This window comes from Colossoma macropomum, unplaced genomic scaffold (genome assembly GCF_904425465.1).
Source record: "Colossoma macropomum unplaced genomic scaffold, Colossoma_macropomum, whole genome shotgun sequence".
NCBI lineage: Eukaryota > Metazoa > Chordata > Actinopteri > Characiformes > Serrasalmidae > Colossoma > Colossoma macropomum.
Window position 1 is genome coordinate 15,841,561 of NW_023494805.1, and position 16,052 is coordinate 15,857,612.

General features: G+C 38.1%; 1 protein-coding gene across 1 annotated transcript in view; it reads right to left on the minus strand.

The window, feature by feature from the left end:
• Window positions 1-85: 85 nt before the first annotated feature.
• frem1a (Fras1 related extracellular matrix 1a) overlaps window positions 86-16,052 on the minus strand; it is a 40,629-nt gene continuing 24,662 nt past the window's right edge. The window contains exons 18-37 of the mRNA XM_036596042.1: window positions 14,932-15,117; window positions 14,501-14,697; window positions 13,940-14,162; window positions 13,086-13,230; window positions 12,548-12,689; window positions 11,765-11,960; window positions 10,846-11,110; window positions 8,574-8,991; window positions 8,265-8,466; window positions 6,789-6,933; window positions 6,492-6,621; window positions 6,213-6,285; window positions 5,657-5,806; window positions 4,228-4,439; window positions 4,055-4,102; window positions 3,686-3,859; window positions 1,389-1,520; window positions 1,148-1,263; window positions 956-1,041; window positions 86-847 (exon numbers count right to left, since the gene is read on the minus strand). Of these exons, the coding sequence (XP_036451935.1) occupies window positions 645-847; window positions 956-1,041; window positions 1,148-1,263; window positions 1,389-1,520; window positions 3,686-3,859; window positions 4,055-4,102; window positions 4,228-4,439; window positions 5,657-5,806; window positions 6,213-6,285; window positions 6,492-6,621; window positions 6,789-6,933; window positions 8,265-8,466; window positions 8,574-8,991; window positions 10,846-11,110; window positions 11,765-11,960; window positions 12,548-12,689; window positions 13,086-13,230; window positions 13,940-14,162; window positions 14,501-14,697; window positions 14,932-15,117 (3,443 nt within the window). The 3' untranslated portion in view covers window positions 86-644. The remainder of the gene's footprint in view (window positions 848-955; window positions 1,042-1,147; window positions 1,264-1,388; window positions 1,521-3,685; window positions 3,860-4,054; window positions 4,103-4,227; window positions 4,440-5,656; window positions 5,807-6,212; window positions 6,286-6,491; window positions 6,622-6,788; window positions 6,934-8,264; window positions 8,467-8,573; window positions 8,992-10,845; window positions 11,111-11,764; window positions 11,961-12,547; window positions 12,690-13,085; window positions 13,231-13,939; window positions 14,163-14,500; window positions 14,698-14,931; window positions 15,118-16,052) is intronic.

The window sequence follows — 16,052 nt, forward strand, 5'->3', positions numbered from 1 at the left end:
GTCATCTGACTGATTAGTCCCTGAGGCTTGATGTTATAACCCAGAAACTATTTAAATGAACAATAAGACATTTTACATAGACAGATTACAAATTAACATTTATATTGGCCAAAGCAATTTCAGTAACATGGCTACAAATGGGTACTGAAAGTGTTCTTAATCGGCTGCTGAACTGTGATGGCAAAGAAATTCAACACGCCAAAGGCAGGTAACTTGAGCCCTTAAGGCATTTGAATCACATCTTAACATTCATATTATAGACATACATCAGTAAAATAAATATTCAAGAAGGTATGCAACTACAGTATACATTTACAGTATAAAACAGTTGAGATACTGCTATTGATTAAATAAAACATTTGCAGTTCATCATAGTGTGCATAGCTTTTGTTCTGGTTGTAAGGTGAAACATCACACCGTGTGATGTTATCATATGCTATATACAGTTGGTGCACTATGACAACTTTGGCCAACTTAAAGTACTGTTATGCTTGAGGCCTGATGCATCCAGAATGCCCAAATGTAAGTGCCGGTTCATCATGTACCCAGTGCACTATTATTCGTTATGTGATCTCCCTGCAGATTGAGAAGTAAACAGTCTTGATAGAGGGAAGGGAATAAATGGTTTAGTAGCTGGAAGCACCTCATGTTTTCACATAGCACACATAGCGGTGTCCCCTTCCTGTCTTGCAATCTCGTATTTGCCACTTTGTCTTCTTCCAGACCAAAACGCACTTCTTGTTTCCTTTCTTTCTGGTTCGGGGAGGACTCCGCCTCCAGTTGGTGTAAGTGACAGGTTCTCCGCCCACCCATTCCCAGCGGCCTTTACTTTCTCGGTCATTCAAGCCTGCAGAGAGTTGTTGCAGGTGTCTCTTAGGACCCAATTTTGCATTGGCATTTTCTGAATTTGTGATTTTATAAACAGTAATCTCTGAAAGAATGGAAAAAAAGTTACCAATCCAGAAGGGTTTTCTCTCGCTGAAGTCCCAGAGCCAGTCCATATCTGTCTTTGATAGGACACTGACAAGGTTGCCTTGGAAGCTACATCAAATAAAATACAGGTTTGACAAGGCATGGGTTAGGAAATCTGATTTTCATTACAGCGTAGCTGACAAACCAGTGTGGTCCATTTTGTGCTTGGTCTTACTTTTCTCGGCACGACCTGGCAGCATCGCTCCATGTGGCTTTGCCCTCTGAGCTCAGCAGATAGCAGTGGTGGTTATGGTATTTCCACCCCTGTGGACACTTCTGAGCATTCACTGCCTGGATAAGCACAAAGAAGACATTAATATCAGGGCATTTGCTTAACTTCCTTTATTTTCAGTACAATGGATTATCAATAACAGGTGTTCCAAGATGAGGCACCGTGTCTGATTTGTATTAGTTACCTCATCGCTAGCAGCCCATGGTTTCCAGGAGATTCCATTGCAATGGAAGAGCTGGCCTAAACTCTCATTATAATGAAGAAAACCTCTCAATTCTGGAGTGCAAGGTTTAGAGACAAGTTTATATGGTGTGATCTGAGGATACAAACACATAAATTAATTATACAAGAATGTCTTTGGAATTTTAAAGTAGTTACAGCTATATACAGTGAGGGGAGACAAGTATTCGGACATTTTTGTTTTTGTTATCTAATATCCTTCCAGTGCATATATCCTCTTCAAACTTGACACATAATATCTTTTGACTGGAACATACATAAAGGTTTCAAATCAAAATAAATCTAAACAAATCATCATTTCTAAATATTACTAATGCAAAAATAGAAATACAAATGTTCAAAGCTCAAATTCAAAGTTTATTACTGCAAGCAATTTGCATATATACCTACAGTATGCATACATGCAAAGGCACACATTAAATACAAGCTGCATTACAACTTACTCCTGGGACAGTGAAGCACTAAGACATATAACATTAAGTACACCTACTTTACAAAATAACATGTTTTAAGTAGTATACATCTTGTATGCCCTTGCCAAAATGACCTGACTGTTGTGGCAATGTTAAAATTTCTCTTATTATGGAGTCTGTATTTAGACTGAGTGACAGTCAGAAATTCATGCAATGGACTGGTTTGATCTTAAACTCCTTAAGTGTTGCCTCATCTCGTCTTTCCTCCAAAGACTGAAAATGTGTGGGAGGAACACCAATAATTTGGCAACATCTTCTCTGTACACCCTCTAAGTCAGAAACGAGTTTCTTTGGTAAACAGGCCCAAACCAGAGAAGCACACTCCAGCATAGGACTTATGAAAGATGTGAGACACATAGACCTGCGCTAGGATGTCTGTAGGGAGCCCTGCATGTCTTGCCATACTCAGATAGTAAGTCCTGGGTTGCACTTTCTTCAGCATATCTAAAGTTCTTACCCACTCAGTACATTGACCACTGACCTCGTGCACACTGCATCTGGTATGGTTATAAAAGAAGATATCATGCAACAAGTAACAATCACAATGAAGGTGAAAGAGCTTCATAAAGTTCTCAGGGACAACATTATCAAACAACACTCAAACAGAAAAAGCAACAGAGCTCTACTAAAGCTATTACGCATCCCTGTTAATATATGCAGTGATAAGTAACTAATGATGAGTAAGGTAAGAGAAAAGCTTTCACTTGAAAGGAGCTGCAAGCCGATCTGAAAGCAGCAGGAACAACAGTTACACAGAGAACAATAAGCAATAAAGTGCAGCGCAATCATCTCCACTCCTACAACTCACGCAGAACCCGTCTGCTAAAAAAGTTCAGAGATGCACGTCTAAAATTTGTACACAAGTGTTTGGACAGATCAGAACTCTTTTGGAACGAGGAAATCGGGTCAAATGAAACAAAAAGAAAAACTCTTTGGCAATAATTCAGCTCATGTTTGGAGAAAGAAGGGTAGTGTGTAAGGTCTCAACAACACTATACCTACAGTGAAGCATGTAGGTGGGAACATCATGATATGGGATTGCTTCTCTGGTACTGAGGCATTACACGTCATTGAATGAAGCATGAATGGAGCAATGTACCAGGACATTATAGAGTAGAATTTAATCTCATCTGCCAAGAAAGTGGAAGAAGATGGACGTTTGAACACTGTTTTGTGTCTGTCCTCTTATCCGGTGTCGACCAGAGGAGGATGGGTTCCCCTTTTGAGTCTGGTTCCTCTCAAGGTTTCTTCCTCCTTTTGAGGGAGTTTTTCCTTGCCACTGTCGCCAAGGCTTGCTCACTGGGGGCTTGGACCCGGATTCTTTGTAAAGCTGCTTTGTGACAACATCTGTTGTAAAAGGCGCTATATAAATAAATTTGACTTGACTTGACTTGACTTGACTTGAACAAGACAACAATCCCAAACATACAGCCAAAACAACTCAGGACTGGTTTCTAAAAAAGGTGAAGGTGCTTGCATGGCCTAGCCAATCTCCTGACTTGAATCTCATTAAGAATATTTGAAATTATCTTTATGGAGGTTTTGAAATTGCAAGTCCAACAGAGACTATCTAAAGGGGGATATATGTGTGTGTGTGTGTGTGTGTGTGTGTGTGTGTGTGTGTGTGTGTGCAAATATGAAATGGATGTGTGCACTGGGAGTATATTAAATAGCAAAAACAAAAGAATCTAAATACTTGATACTCTTCCCTGCACACCAGCTTCATGTTCAAGTACTTCATCATGAATTTTTAACATTTGATTCCCACCTGGGCAGCAGCAGTGCCTCTTTGTGTATTTGTAGACAATGCTGCATGCTGGCTTGTGATTTTGACTGGGAGTGAACGCTGCTGCCCTCTACTGGTCACTTGAACTTGAGCCTTCCTTCCAGTGTTAACAGACTCGGTGTCATCCTCCACTGCCAGTGATATGATACCATGATACTGCAGTAAAAGATGGTGAAACTCTTTCAGACTTTCATCATTTTGGTCAGAGGTTTTTCACAGACCTAACTGCACTGTTATATAATTTTATATGATTTTTATGATGCATGCTGTGCAGTACAGGTCCCTGAGGAGCAGAAGGCACTGAATTACAGGTATGTTCTGTGTAAAACTATGCTAAAGGGTTCAGCTTACAGTGTAAACAACCTCAGATCCACTTCGAATGGCTGAAGAAGGTTGAACCTGTGGGCGAAAATAAGTTCAAAGTTCACTGAAAACATATAATTATAAGCCAGATTTGCAGGTCCGATTAGTCATGTGTTGATTTAAAGAAGTAAGCACTGTGTTTTTAGAAGGCCATTACTCACTTTCTTTCCATTGCCATTGGTTCTCAGTCTTTTTTTAGAGGCAGAAGGAACGATTTGAGGTAAATCATCACCTCTGGCACTGACTGTCCCATCTTTCTGTGTGATAGGTAAAGTCTCCACCTGTATGGAGCCATGTCTTGGGTAGGGCCCTAGTGGTACCTCCTTACCCTGAAGGCTTGTACCCCTCTGAGGAACTTTCTCACCACATTTCCCTGCAAAGTCAGGCAAGAGCTGGATGAACACTGCTTTGTAAGTTCAGTTTTTGAAATGTTAAATCATTGTCGTAACAAAACCTCATCTCCAAATTGTCAACTCTATATGATAAGGAAAAACATTCTTAGCTTTAATGTACTTCATAGAAAGAGCCTTTATTTATTTTTTTATTTATTATTAAGTAATTTTAGACCATTTGTATTGGTCCATTTTTCCAGAAATGTTACACAATGTAAATAGCAGCTGACATTTTCAAATAATAATAATAATACCTTTACTTATAGAGCCCGTTTCACATTGGTGACAGCTCAAAATGCTTTACAGACAGGTGATGAAGTTTAACAGTAATAGAAGAAACTATGAGTATTACTTTAAAATCATGTAAGACAATGACACAGATCAAATTGACCTCTTAATATTCCAGGTTTATTTCATACAAAGGCTTATTATTCAGTAACTACAGGGACTTCAATGTAAACTAATAGAGCTATTCTTAGGTTATAGAAGTGTGTAATAAAACCCATGACTTGTTAAGGGGTTAAAAAAGATAAATACCAAAGATATGTAGATGTAGATGTAGAATTTTAATGTCTCTTTAGACGTAGAATAAATGGTGTAAAAGGAAAGTAACACTTTACTGAATGGTTAGCGTCAGTAAAGCTACAGAACACCTACATAAGGCTTTCATGACAACTGACAAAAACCTACCTAAGCACTTATAAAGGTTTATTCCAACAAGCTCCAGTTGTAATAAAGGCTGCTTTTGTCAGTATGTCATTTCATATCAGCAAGTGTTATGAAAACTGACACTTGCTGTAATAAGCCTCTATAAATGTTTATATATCACTGCTGTCGGAACAAAACCTTGTTTCTCCATTTTGTCTTTTTCATTTTTTGGCATAAGTTGAAAATGCCTGTTGCCCTTCACATGTGAGTAAATTTCATGATGGAGAAATGGCCCAAAATTACTTGGAAAAAGTCTGATTCCATTGACTTACATTGAAAGTAAAATGGAAAGCTGCCCATCAGTAAAGTGTTACCACCAAAAAAAGTTACGTTTTGTAATGAAAGCAATGGTAAAACTTTCAGATTAGGGATCTCCCATCTTATTTTGGGTGTCCATTCAAGGGGTCAAAACTAATACCAAAGGCAAATGACAGACAGAGCTGATTAATGAAATAATGTCACATGATACATGTTTACATAACAGGCTGACCGTTTCTGGTGTCCAGTAGTGTTACAATGGCTTTTGAGTTTCCTCCTAGAATAGCTCCAACAGGAGAATCCAGGGTCACTTCAAATGTTTCCTCAGCCTCCTCCAGAGAATCCTGCAACAGCTCCACCTTCCACAGTCGACTGGCCATGCCTGGAGACACACGGACACAGAGTGTCAGCATTTAGTCTGAAGATTAGCACCTGGGACTGCACAATATATTATGATTTTGGCCTTCACTATATTTTCATAACTTTTTTTGCCTTTGACTCATGCAAATGAGTCATCAAACAAATAAGAAGGTTTTATTGATGTGAAAATACTAAACAGTATCACATATTCTAATCAAAGATCAGCAAAAGTAAATGGTTTTTGTCAAAATACTCATAGAATATCATAAAGGTTTATCAGTATAATCACAATAAGGCATTTTGTGTATATTGTGCAGTCCTAATAGCTTCCATAACTGTTTCAGTTTTGATGTAATATTAGCAGGTCAACATGGTAAAAATTGAGAATTTCTATTAAAAATAGAACTGCCAAAGTTAATGTACAGTACCAGGGTCAAACTGAATCAAAGTTGAGGGAGCAGGCAAGAAATCCTTTCCAACAGATGCTGTTAGCTCTTTTACCTGATGAGTGAAGAAGATGCAGTCATTAAACTATACAGCACACTAAGAGTTCATTTGTTCATCACTGCAATGTTCACTGAAATCCACCAGAGGCCAGTGCATAATCAAAAATAATATTTACCAAACTCAATCTAAATTAGACAACACAAAAAGACTTCCCAACCAGTTCTCCAATTCAGTGAAAATAGAGGCCTACTTTGGATCACCTTGACAGTTACATACGATGAATCCTGCATATTTCCATCCCTTTGAATGGTAAGCGATAGTTGTCCTTGGCCTTCACACACATGATGCTCTGTCTTTGTCAGCTCGATTCTGGCCCAGCTGAACTCTAACCTACAGGAAGACATACATAGATGGACAAGCCGGCATTCTGGTGCATCTCTTTTCACCTACTATGCCTTAAGAACTCAAGAAACAGATGTTTGCATGGCATATTTCCCAACCTTTAATTTGAGGACATAGTGTATCAATTTTTTAGCATGACTCAAAACAGCATTTACTTGTGAGATGGCCCAGTGTTGCCCAATGGATCAGAGACCGCAAACTCCAGACTGTCAGTCAAGGCCTCCAGGGCAGAGTTAATTATATAGAGAATATTCCTCCTGTTCAGATCCCTCTGAGTGAACCGCTGACGCACAAACTCACCTGCAGACAAAGAGCTTGTAAGAGTATGCACATTCTCCCACAGCCTGCTAAAAGCTTGGGTTTCATCATGAGTAGAGATTTCTTTCCTCAACTGCTTTCCATGAATGAGAAGCATTAAATAAAGAGAGGTCTAATGTAATTACATAACTTGTTTTGCTGTAAACCATCTTTTTAAATTGACTGCATTCTGAAGTTCTTTTTTCAGTCACCAAAACCTTGAGCTGCGTTATGAGCAGAATTCCATACATGAAAAGAGCTAATTCATTACTGTGCAAAAGTCCTTTTATTTCCAGCCAAATAGCACAAGTTCTTCATTTTTCAGGAGATATCGCTGAGGAGATTAGATAGAAGATAATCCACTTGCATAAAGAAGGAAAGTCAAAGGAAAAAAAACAGGAGTTTCCAAAACTGTAGTTCAAAAATGATTAAAAGATACAGAGAAAGTGTAACTACTAACAACAATGCAAGACCTGGGAGACCACCCAAACTATCACCATCAGATAAACAGTACTTAATGCTTTCATCTTTGAGAGAGAGGAGAAAATCAAGCTCCACTTTTGCTGAAAAATCTGCAGGTGTTTCTGTCTATCCTTCCACTGTGAGAAGACAACTCAACAATATGAGTCTAAATGGTGTGCAGCTGTGAAGAAGCCCTTACTGAGAAAAGAAAATAGATAAAAAAGAAGAACAAGAAGCTGCTGGTGTTCTCAAAACAATGGACTGACCCCAGAGTCCAGATATCAGCATCACTAAATGTGTTTGGAGTACTTGGATCATGAAAAGTAGAAAATGCAACCAACTTCTAAGACTGAGCTTTAGACGTGTGGAAAAACATCCCTGCAGCAAGTCTTCTGAAGAGAAAGGAAGCTGTAATAAAGGTAAAGGGTGGACACACTAAATACCTCTGCGCAATTTTCTCTTAAATATATTTTCTGCTTTTTTCTGATGCTGAAAAGTGAATAACTTGTACTTAACAGCTGTTTTAGAAATTAAATGAATGAATGGTAGTCTCTGACTTTTGCACAGTGCTGAATATACAACATAGGATTTAAAGGTTTTTACTCCTATATATCATTGCTGTCTGTACAAATCTGTATCTCAAGAGAGGAGAAAAAATATTACTACCTTTGTATGGAAGTTATCTGAACAATAGTTTTTCCAAGCAATTCTGTACTCCTTCTATTGATCTGTTCATTATGAAGTTTTAACACAACGCAAATGGGAACTGGAGCTTTCAATTTATGCAGGAAAAGTAAAAAAAACAGAAACAAAAGCGACGTTATAGGGATTTACTGTTATTACACTCATTTGGCCATAATACACCAACTTACCATTGGTGGCATTCTCCAAGTAACCAAAGTAAGGAACTCTGAGTATGTGAAAGATGAGGTCAGCATCTGCAGAGTTCGCATCCTGGGCCTTCAACTCTCTGGACGAGATGTAGATTCCATAACGTCCATCTTTGAGAAGCTCCACTTTCCACAGAGTTTCCAGCACCATTACTCTAGGAGCAGAGCTGTCTAATGCTTCAATCTGAACACACACATGCAGTATGGATGGTTATCCACACTTTCATACATCAAATATTCAATAAATATTTAACAAATATTCAGCAGATTTCAATGATTAACACTGCACACCTGGATGGTGAAGAAGGCTGGTTCTATCTGCACCTTCCCTTCCACCAGAAAGCCTCTGTCAGTGCTATCAGCAGCAGTGAATATAAAGCAGTCAATCTGAGAAGCTCCACCAGAATGTCTGTATGCAACATCCAGATCCTGAACGTTCTGCTGGGTAAAGTTACTCCCTGCATTTAGAGTAATCCCCTTCAAAATCAGTTGACCATACTGCGGCAGCTGGACCACCCTAAAGATCAACAAATGGGGAGGGGTGTCTGGGTCAGACAGGTGAAGGTTATCAGGGGTTATGGTGATAGTTGAACCTTGAGGAACCCGTAGACCAGCTTTCTGTACTAGCGTAGGCAGAACCCTGTCTGTCATCTCCACCAAAATCTCCAGAGTACCATTACGGGTGGATTTTCCATTACTGACGACAAATCTAGAAACAGTTAAGAACAGATACGTCATATAAAAACTTACAGAGAAGGAAAAGACAAGACACACAAAAACATAGTAATATACACTGACTGGGCACTTCATTAAGAACACCTCCTTGTATCTGTACTTTTTGTCCATTTTATCAGCTTCACTTATCACGTAGGAGCACTTTGTAGCTCTACAGTTACAGACTGTAGTCCACCTGTTTCTCTGCATACTTTGTTAGCCCCCTTTTACCCTGTTTTTAAACGGTCAGGACCCCCACAGGACCACCACAGAGCAGGTACTATGTGGGTGGTGGATCATTCTCAGCACTGCAGTGACACTGATGTGGTGGTGGTGTGTTAGTGTGTGTTGTGCAGGTATGAGTGGATCAGACCCAGCAGTGTTCCTGGAGTTTTTAAACCCTCACTGTCCACCCTATTAGACACAGCTACCTCGTTGGTCCACCTTGTAGATGTAAAGTTTGAGACAGTAGTTCCTGCACAGTTTGTGTTAGTCATGATCTAGTCCTTCATCAGTGGTCACAGGACGCTGTTGGCTGGATGTTTTTGTTTGGTGCACTATTCTCAGTCCTGCAGTAACACTGAAGTGTTTAAGAACTCCAGCAGCACTTCTGATCCACTCGTACCAGCACAACACACACTAACACACCACCACCACGTCAGTGTCACTGCAGTGCTGAGAAAGATCCACTACCCAAATAATACCTGCTCTGTGGTGGTCCTGTGGAGTTCCTGACCACTGAAGAACAGGGTAAAAGTCTGTAACTGTAGAACTATTAAGTGCTCCTATATGGTAAGTGGAGCTGATAAATGGTACAATAAGCATAGAAACACAGAAGTGGTTTTAACATAATGGCTGACTGGCGTGTGTGGGTCTCTCTCTCTCTCTCTCTCTCTCTCTATATATATATATATTTATATATATAGATATATATATAAATATATATATATATGTGGCCAGTTGGTGTACAGTATTTACAGAATGCTTAAACTAGTTCAAAACTCAAAACTGTTCATCTGGGAAGTAAGTATGTTGTTGCTTGTATACAATATATTATATACTATATAACATTAGAATAAATACATTACTTAAAAGAAAGTTAGCTTTGGTTTCTCTTCTACGCAATGTGCTTCAGCAAATGTATTTGTTCAGTTCATCTTAATAAAGCATTGCTTTTCTTGTATTTTATTTTTCCCCTGAAGTCCACTTATGACATCTGAGTGTCATAATTCATTTTACATGATCATTTTCCAGCCTCTCTTTATCCTTTAGATGTGTTGTTTATCATTAAGTACTATTAAGTGCCATTGAATCAATTCTGACTCCTGGCAAATATATCAATGTGTTACTGTCCCTTTAAGACTGATATTTGTAAATCTGTTGTGATTGGCTGTCCAGCAATGTGTCTCATTCAAAAAGCAGGCCGGGCTGAAACACTTATAACTTCAATGTGAATAAACAAAGCTAAAATGCTGTATGCTGAATAATGATATATATACATGTAAATGGTTTTTGGTTTATGGTTTTTGTGACAGCACAACAATGAACTTAACTGTTTTGAAAGTTTAGTTCCTGTATATGAGCTGTATGTTTACACACTGCATCATTTTTACACACTGTTTGACATTTTTTTAAGTGTACATACAGGTTGATATTACCTTTAGGGCTGTAGGGAATTATTTTGCAAATAATGCATTGCATACATAATGCATAATGAGGTATGCATTACTGTCAGAAGCTGGGCACTGTGTAATGAATTAATATATTACGTTCAATGTAATCTATTATAAATACAGACCACAGAGTAACACAGTACAAAGTCAAGGCAAAACAATCATGGTCTGCTTACTGCAGTGTCTCTCTAGGTGAAGTAGCTCTGTTGTCATGGACGTAGCACACCAGATTAGCCGCTACATCCAGCTGGCTGAAAGAGTCAATGGGAATGCCAGTGTGTTTGATGTACTCCACATGACCATGCGCTGGGGGTACAGTGATGACATACAGCAGCTCTTCTGGCTTGTCAGCACCATCCACAGCCAGCAAGACATCAGTGGTGATCATAACATGCTCACCACGGCTCGCTCGCACTGGCTTTACAAACAGTGCTATGTCTCCTGAAGAATAAACATGTTTGGCACAAATGATAAGATGGCACCAGTTATAAAGTTCTGTGCATGCTAATGCATTATATCAAAGGACAGACACTATCATTCAAAAGTCGGAATCAATGATTTCAGTAACACTCTTAACAAAAGGTGCCACAGGGTTATTTGAGTGATGCCTTAGAAGTACCATGTTTGAAACAGAGATTTGTAAGTGTGAAGAATCTTTACATAAAGGTTCTTCTTAGGACCTTTACATTCGATAGAGGGTTTTTAAACTTTAAAAATGTTCTTCATACTCAAACATCTTATTTACAGAAACAGTCCTCTGAAGAATCATCCACTGAAAAGTTCTTTACGGATCCAAAATGTTTCTTTGATACTATTGCACAAATTTTTTTGCCACCTTAATTTTTAAGAATGAATATAAACCAATCGTCAGATAAATGCGTAAAAGATTATGAAATGCCAATCCTGTCCAACAGCATATTGTTTATCATTAACTTCTTATTGTTCTCAAAATGTGTAAATAATGAATAAAACATCTGAAAAATACCTTTTTGTCTAGCAAGGTATATTATTGCATATATTTATATAGAAAATAAAAAATCCTTAGATTACAAGTGTTCCCAAACTTTTGAATCACCAAAACATGTACACAAATACCTTTCTCTAGCTCCTTCAGTGAGATATGGAAGTGTTGTGCAGGGGAACGGTTCCTGCCATCGTGCAGATAGAAGACAAACAGGTCCTGTGTGTGAACTCCAGGCTGAGCTGTGTGTACATATCGCAGCAGGTTCATATTCAGATCCTCCTGGGAACAGTTCATTCCTGCTGATACATCCACCCAGTCCAGGCCTGCCTGAGAGGGCACCAGAGAGGCCTTTTGTATGATATGATAACATGTAATCACTGGCATTTCACATAAGCAGGTTATGTAACATCCAGAACTGCTGCTTAGATTTTAACACCCTTATGTGCAGTTTAAGTGACACTTAAAAACATTAAACACTAGTGTTCAAAAGTTTGAAATTACATTTTTATACAATGATATCATATACAGTGTAGATTCAAATACTATATGCCAGACACCAGAAGATATTTGAAGATTTTATTCAGTGTTTAAATTTTTTTGGGACGAGCAAAAAAGTATTAAATGATGAATAATACATTGTCATTATGTATTTATATGAATTTCTTGTCAAGCTATCTGCCTGAGACTTCAAGGCATTACAAGGCATTCTGGATGCAATTTTTTGTTGTAATTTGATTTCCAGTGTTTTACAGCTTTTTTGGTCTTCATGGAATTATTTTTTTTTCTTTAAAGTGATTCAAAACTTTTGAATGCTAACGTATACACACATTATAATAACTGATGCACTGTAGAGCCATAACCCACATTGAAAAGGTCTATTTTAGTCACTTGTTATCCATGTTTCATGCTCTGACCTTGATCTGAAGCAGGCCGTGAGTAGGAACACTTTCAAACACGTAGATGATGTCACTGGAGGGGGTGTCGTTATCATGGGCGCTTAATACAGCACTGGAGATGAGTCTGGCTTCTCCTGCTTCCACCTCAATCCCTGTGTTCCTGTAGTACAGAGACACCACAGATCAGCACACTTCATTTACTTGGTATAAAATAGTATTCTAGATCTTAAATCTGACTGGCTGAGCCACATTCAAAGCCACTGTAAAATACTTAATATACACACATATGAACACACATACACAAACGGAACTAATGCACCAGGTTATGAAAAACTAAAGGATCTTTGTGTTGATATTTGAAGAATCATTATGTTGGCAACCATAGCCTACTGTTAAAATAGTACATTGTTCAATGGAAGAACAGTAGATTGTGATTATTATTTACATTGGATTAATTAATTTACAAAATATTATCTTTTGCCTAACAAGAACCCTTAATTGCTTCATTAAGTATCATCATGCTGTATACGCATTCACAGACCAAATGTGTTCGTACCGAATGATGTGTGGCTCCTCATCATTGACAGGCAGAACTTTCACCACCATGTGTCTCTGAAGCTGGTGCTTCCCATCAGAGAGTTGAATAATGAAGCCATCCTGCTCACTCTCTGAGTCATCATGCATGTACATCAGAGCCATACCTGAGAGACAGTCATAAAGAGAAACGTTTAGACTTCACAGACCAGAGTACAATAAATAACACAGCCTAGGTTATAATTAATTAAAGGTACACTATGTAAGTTTTGGGCATTTGGAGACCTCTCTGGTGAAAAAGTGTAATTGCATGCAAAATGTGGACACACATTTTGTAACGTTGGTTGTACCCCTTCCCCCAGTGGACAAATCAGACGATTGTGGGTGTGTTGAAAGAGTATTTACAAAGAGATCAGTCTAATCTGAAGGATGTGTCTTTTGGGGATGTAAGTTAATCATCTACTATTGTCATCATATCTTCATCAGTATAATGCTGATTTTTCATTTGTGACATAAACATCTTACTAAGACTATGTGTGTGACATAAAGATGTGATGATGTCCACAACTCTCGTGAAATATTACCCGACACCTCTAACACCATATTTAAGAGTGTTGTTTTTCCTCTGACTCAGTAATGTTACTCCTTTCAGTTTAAAAAATAATCCTACATCGGACAGCTTTAAAGACCATGCTGGGTTACGCTATGTATATTAAAGCAGATGCTGTACATAGACAATATTTGTACACTATTGTTTATAAAATATTACAGATAATTGTGATTTTAAGGGAATTAAATATAGAGTAAAGTATGTCCATAATATTTGGTATACTACAAAATATTGTAAGTATGATACCAGACAACATGTTTCAGTACCATTTCTGAGATCTTCCATGGTGAAGTCTTGTACAAGGACCTCAGTTCCATGCTTTTGGGTGGATCTTTTATAATGGGCCACTTCATTACCATGAAGCCTGCCCATGATAGCGCCATGCTGAGGCTGCTGAATGATAGTGAAGGTTAAATGATCTCTGGGAACATCCAGATCCACGACGTTAATAATAGATGGATCCAATTCTTTCATATCTCCCTCTCGGACCTGTAAAGCACACCTCCATATTCACTGGTATGAAAGAGCATAGGACATTTTCATTTAACAGCACCCTCGTGCATTCTAAATGGTGTGATTCATACTTAATTTCATGTCTTAATGTCTTTAAATATCTTTCTATAATAGATCTGGTAGTGTAGTTCAATAGAAGCAATAGCAGAAGAAAAAAACTATGGTTGCAAATTATACAATACACTTGCAAATTGTGTAATGAAGCTACAAACTGTAGAAATATTTACAATGTTCATTATGTGGAATTTTGAATATATAACACTTCACAGTCCAGCACCGAATTAGTCTGTCTACAGCACCATTCTTTAACTCACAGTAAAGTTCCTGGCTAAGAAGTCTGGGGCTTCATCATTAGTTGGATTGATGATGATATAGAAGGGGATTGCAGAAGACTGACGTTTCCCATCAGAGACACACAGCATGAACTGGTCAGCGGTGGGTTCAGTTCTTTGATGCCTGGACTGTACATAGTTTATGTGTTGATTCAGTACATCTCTATAGGAAAAAGAGGCTGAGAGACCACACGTGAAAGTCAACAATGTTAGCAAGTTAATTGGATATCTAGTGTAATATTTCATTTATGTAAAATCTCAAATTCTGAGTCCATAGTTCTAATAAAGAACAGCACATCTTAGGAAATTACCTCCAGTGTATACTACATTTTAGCTAAGATTTAAGGCTTTTGCATCTCAAAAGGCTACCTAATCCCTATATAGGGCACTACATAAATTACAAAAGTACTGACCAATACTGATGCCCATGTTGCTCTTCTCAAACCCTGGGCTGGGCAGGATGTTCTCAATATAGCCAAACTGTGGTGGAGAGATCAGAATGAGCTGCAGGTCCTCCACAAGAGTGTCCTGGTCAGAAGCTCTTAAATGGGTCACAGCGATAGCAGCAGAACCTCCTTCATCCACTTTAAACACTGCACCTGTGGAGACATAATTAAAAAATAGAGAAATAATTCTTTAAGGAGAATGAAGACACTATGATTCTGAATAATTAGAAGGAGCCAGTATGGTGTAGTACTTGTGATCCTTAAACCTATACATAAAAGATGGGTTTGTATTAATTTTTGTGACTGTAATTTAATCACATAAAATTCTTTCTTCGCTGGTATTTACATAATTTTGACTACCACAAGTACTGAAATGTGCAAAAATCTGTTCTGATGCACTTCCCTGTCTAACCAATCTCTAAGTCCTCACTTCAATTTCTTACCTCTATAACTGCAAGACCATATGAGTTACTGAATTATTCATTGTAGTTACTGAATAATTCATGGTTTAAGACTTAGAATTAATAACTGAATAATAAATAGGGTTCAAATGTTTAATTTAATGTTAGTCTAGTATTTAATATATAGTTAGTACAGGGGTCGGCAACATTCGGCTCCTTTACTGCCCTGTTGCGGCTCCACAGCAGAATTAGATTTTGAGGTAAAAATAAAATAATCCTCCTTTGCAGTATAATAAAGTTCTGCTAGTCATTTTAACAATAAATGATCTTAAATGCTGGATTTAATACATAACTGCTAATTCACCCTTTAACCCTGAAGATTGCTGGTCACCATAGCAACACAGACAACATCTTACCTAGCTAGTAGCTAACAAAAAGGCAAAGAGAGAGACTGAAGACGAACATCGATAAGTTGTACAAAAGTACAAATGGACTTATTTGCATTTATAAGCTGGTTTCCTCATATGTTTAATCTGCAACGAGAAACTGGCAAACACTGGCACCTCAGGCACCATTTAAGATGGAATGGAAGAATTTGAACAAGAAGCTGGTGAATGAGAAGCTGACCCTAGCCTCATAAAAAATCGAACGCTGAGAGACATTTTACAAGAAACTATTCGACTTTTG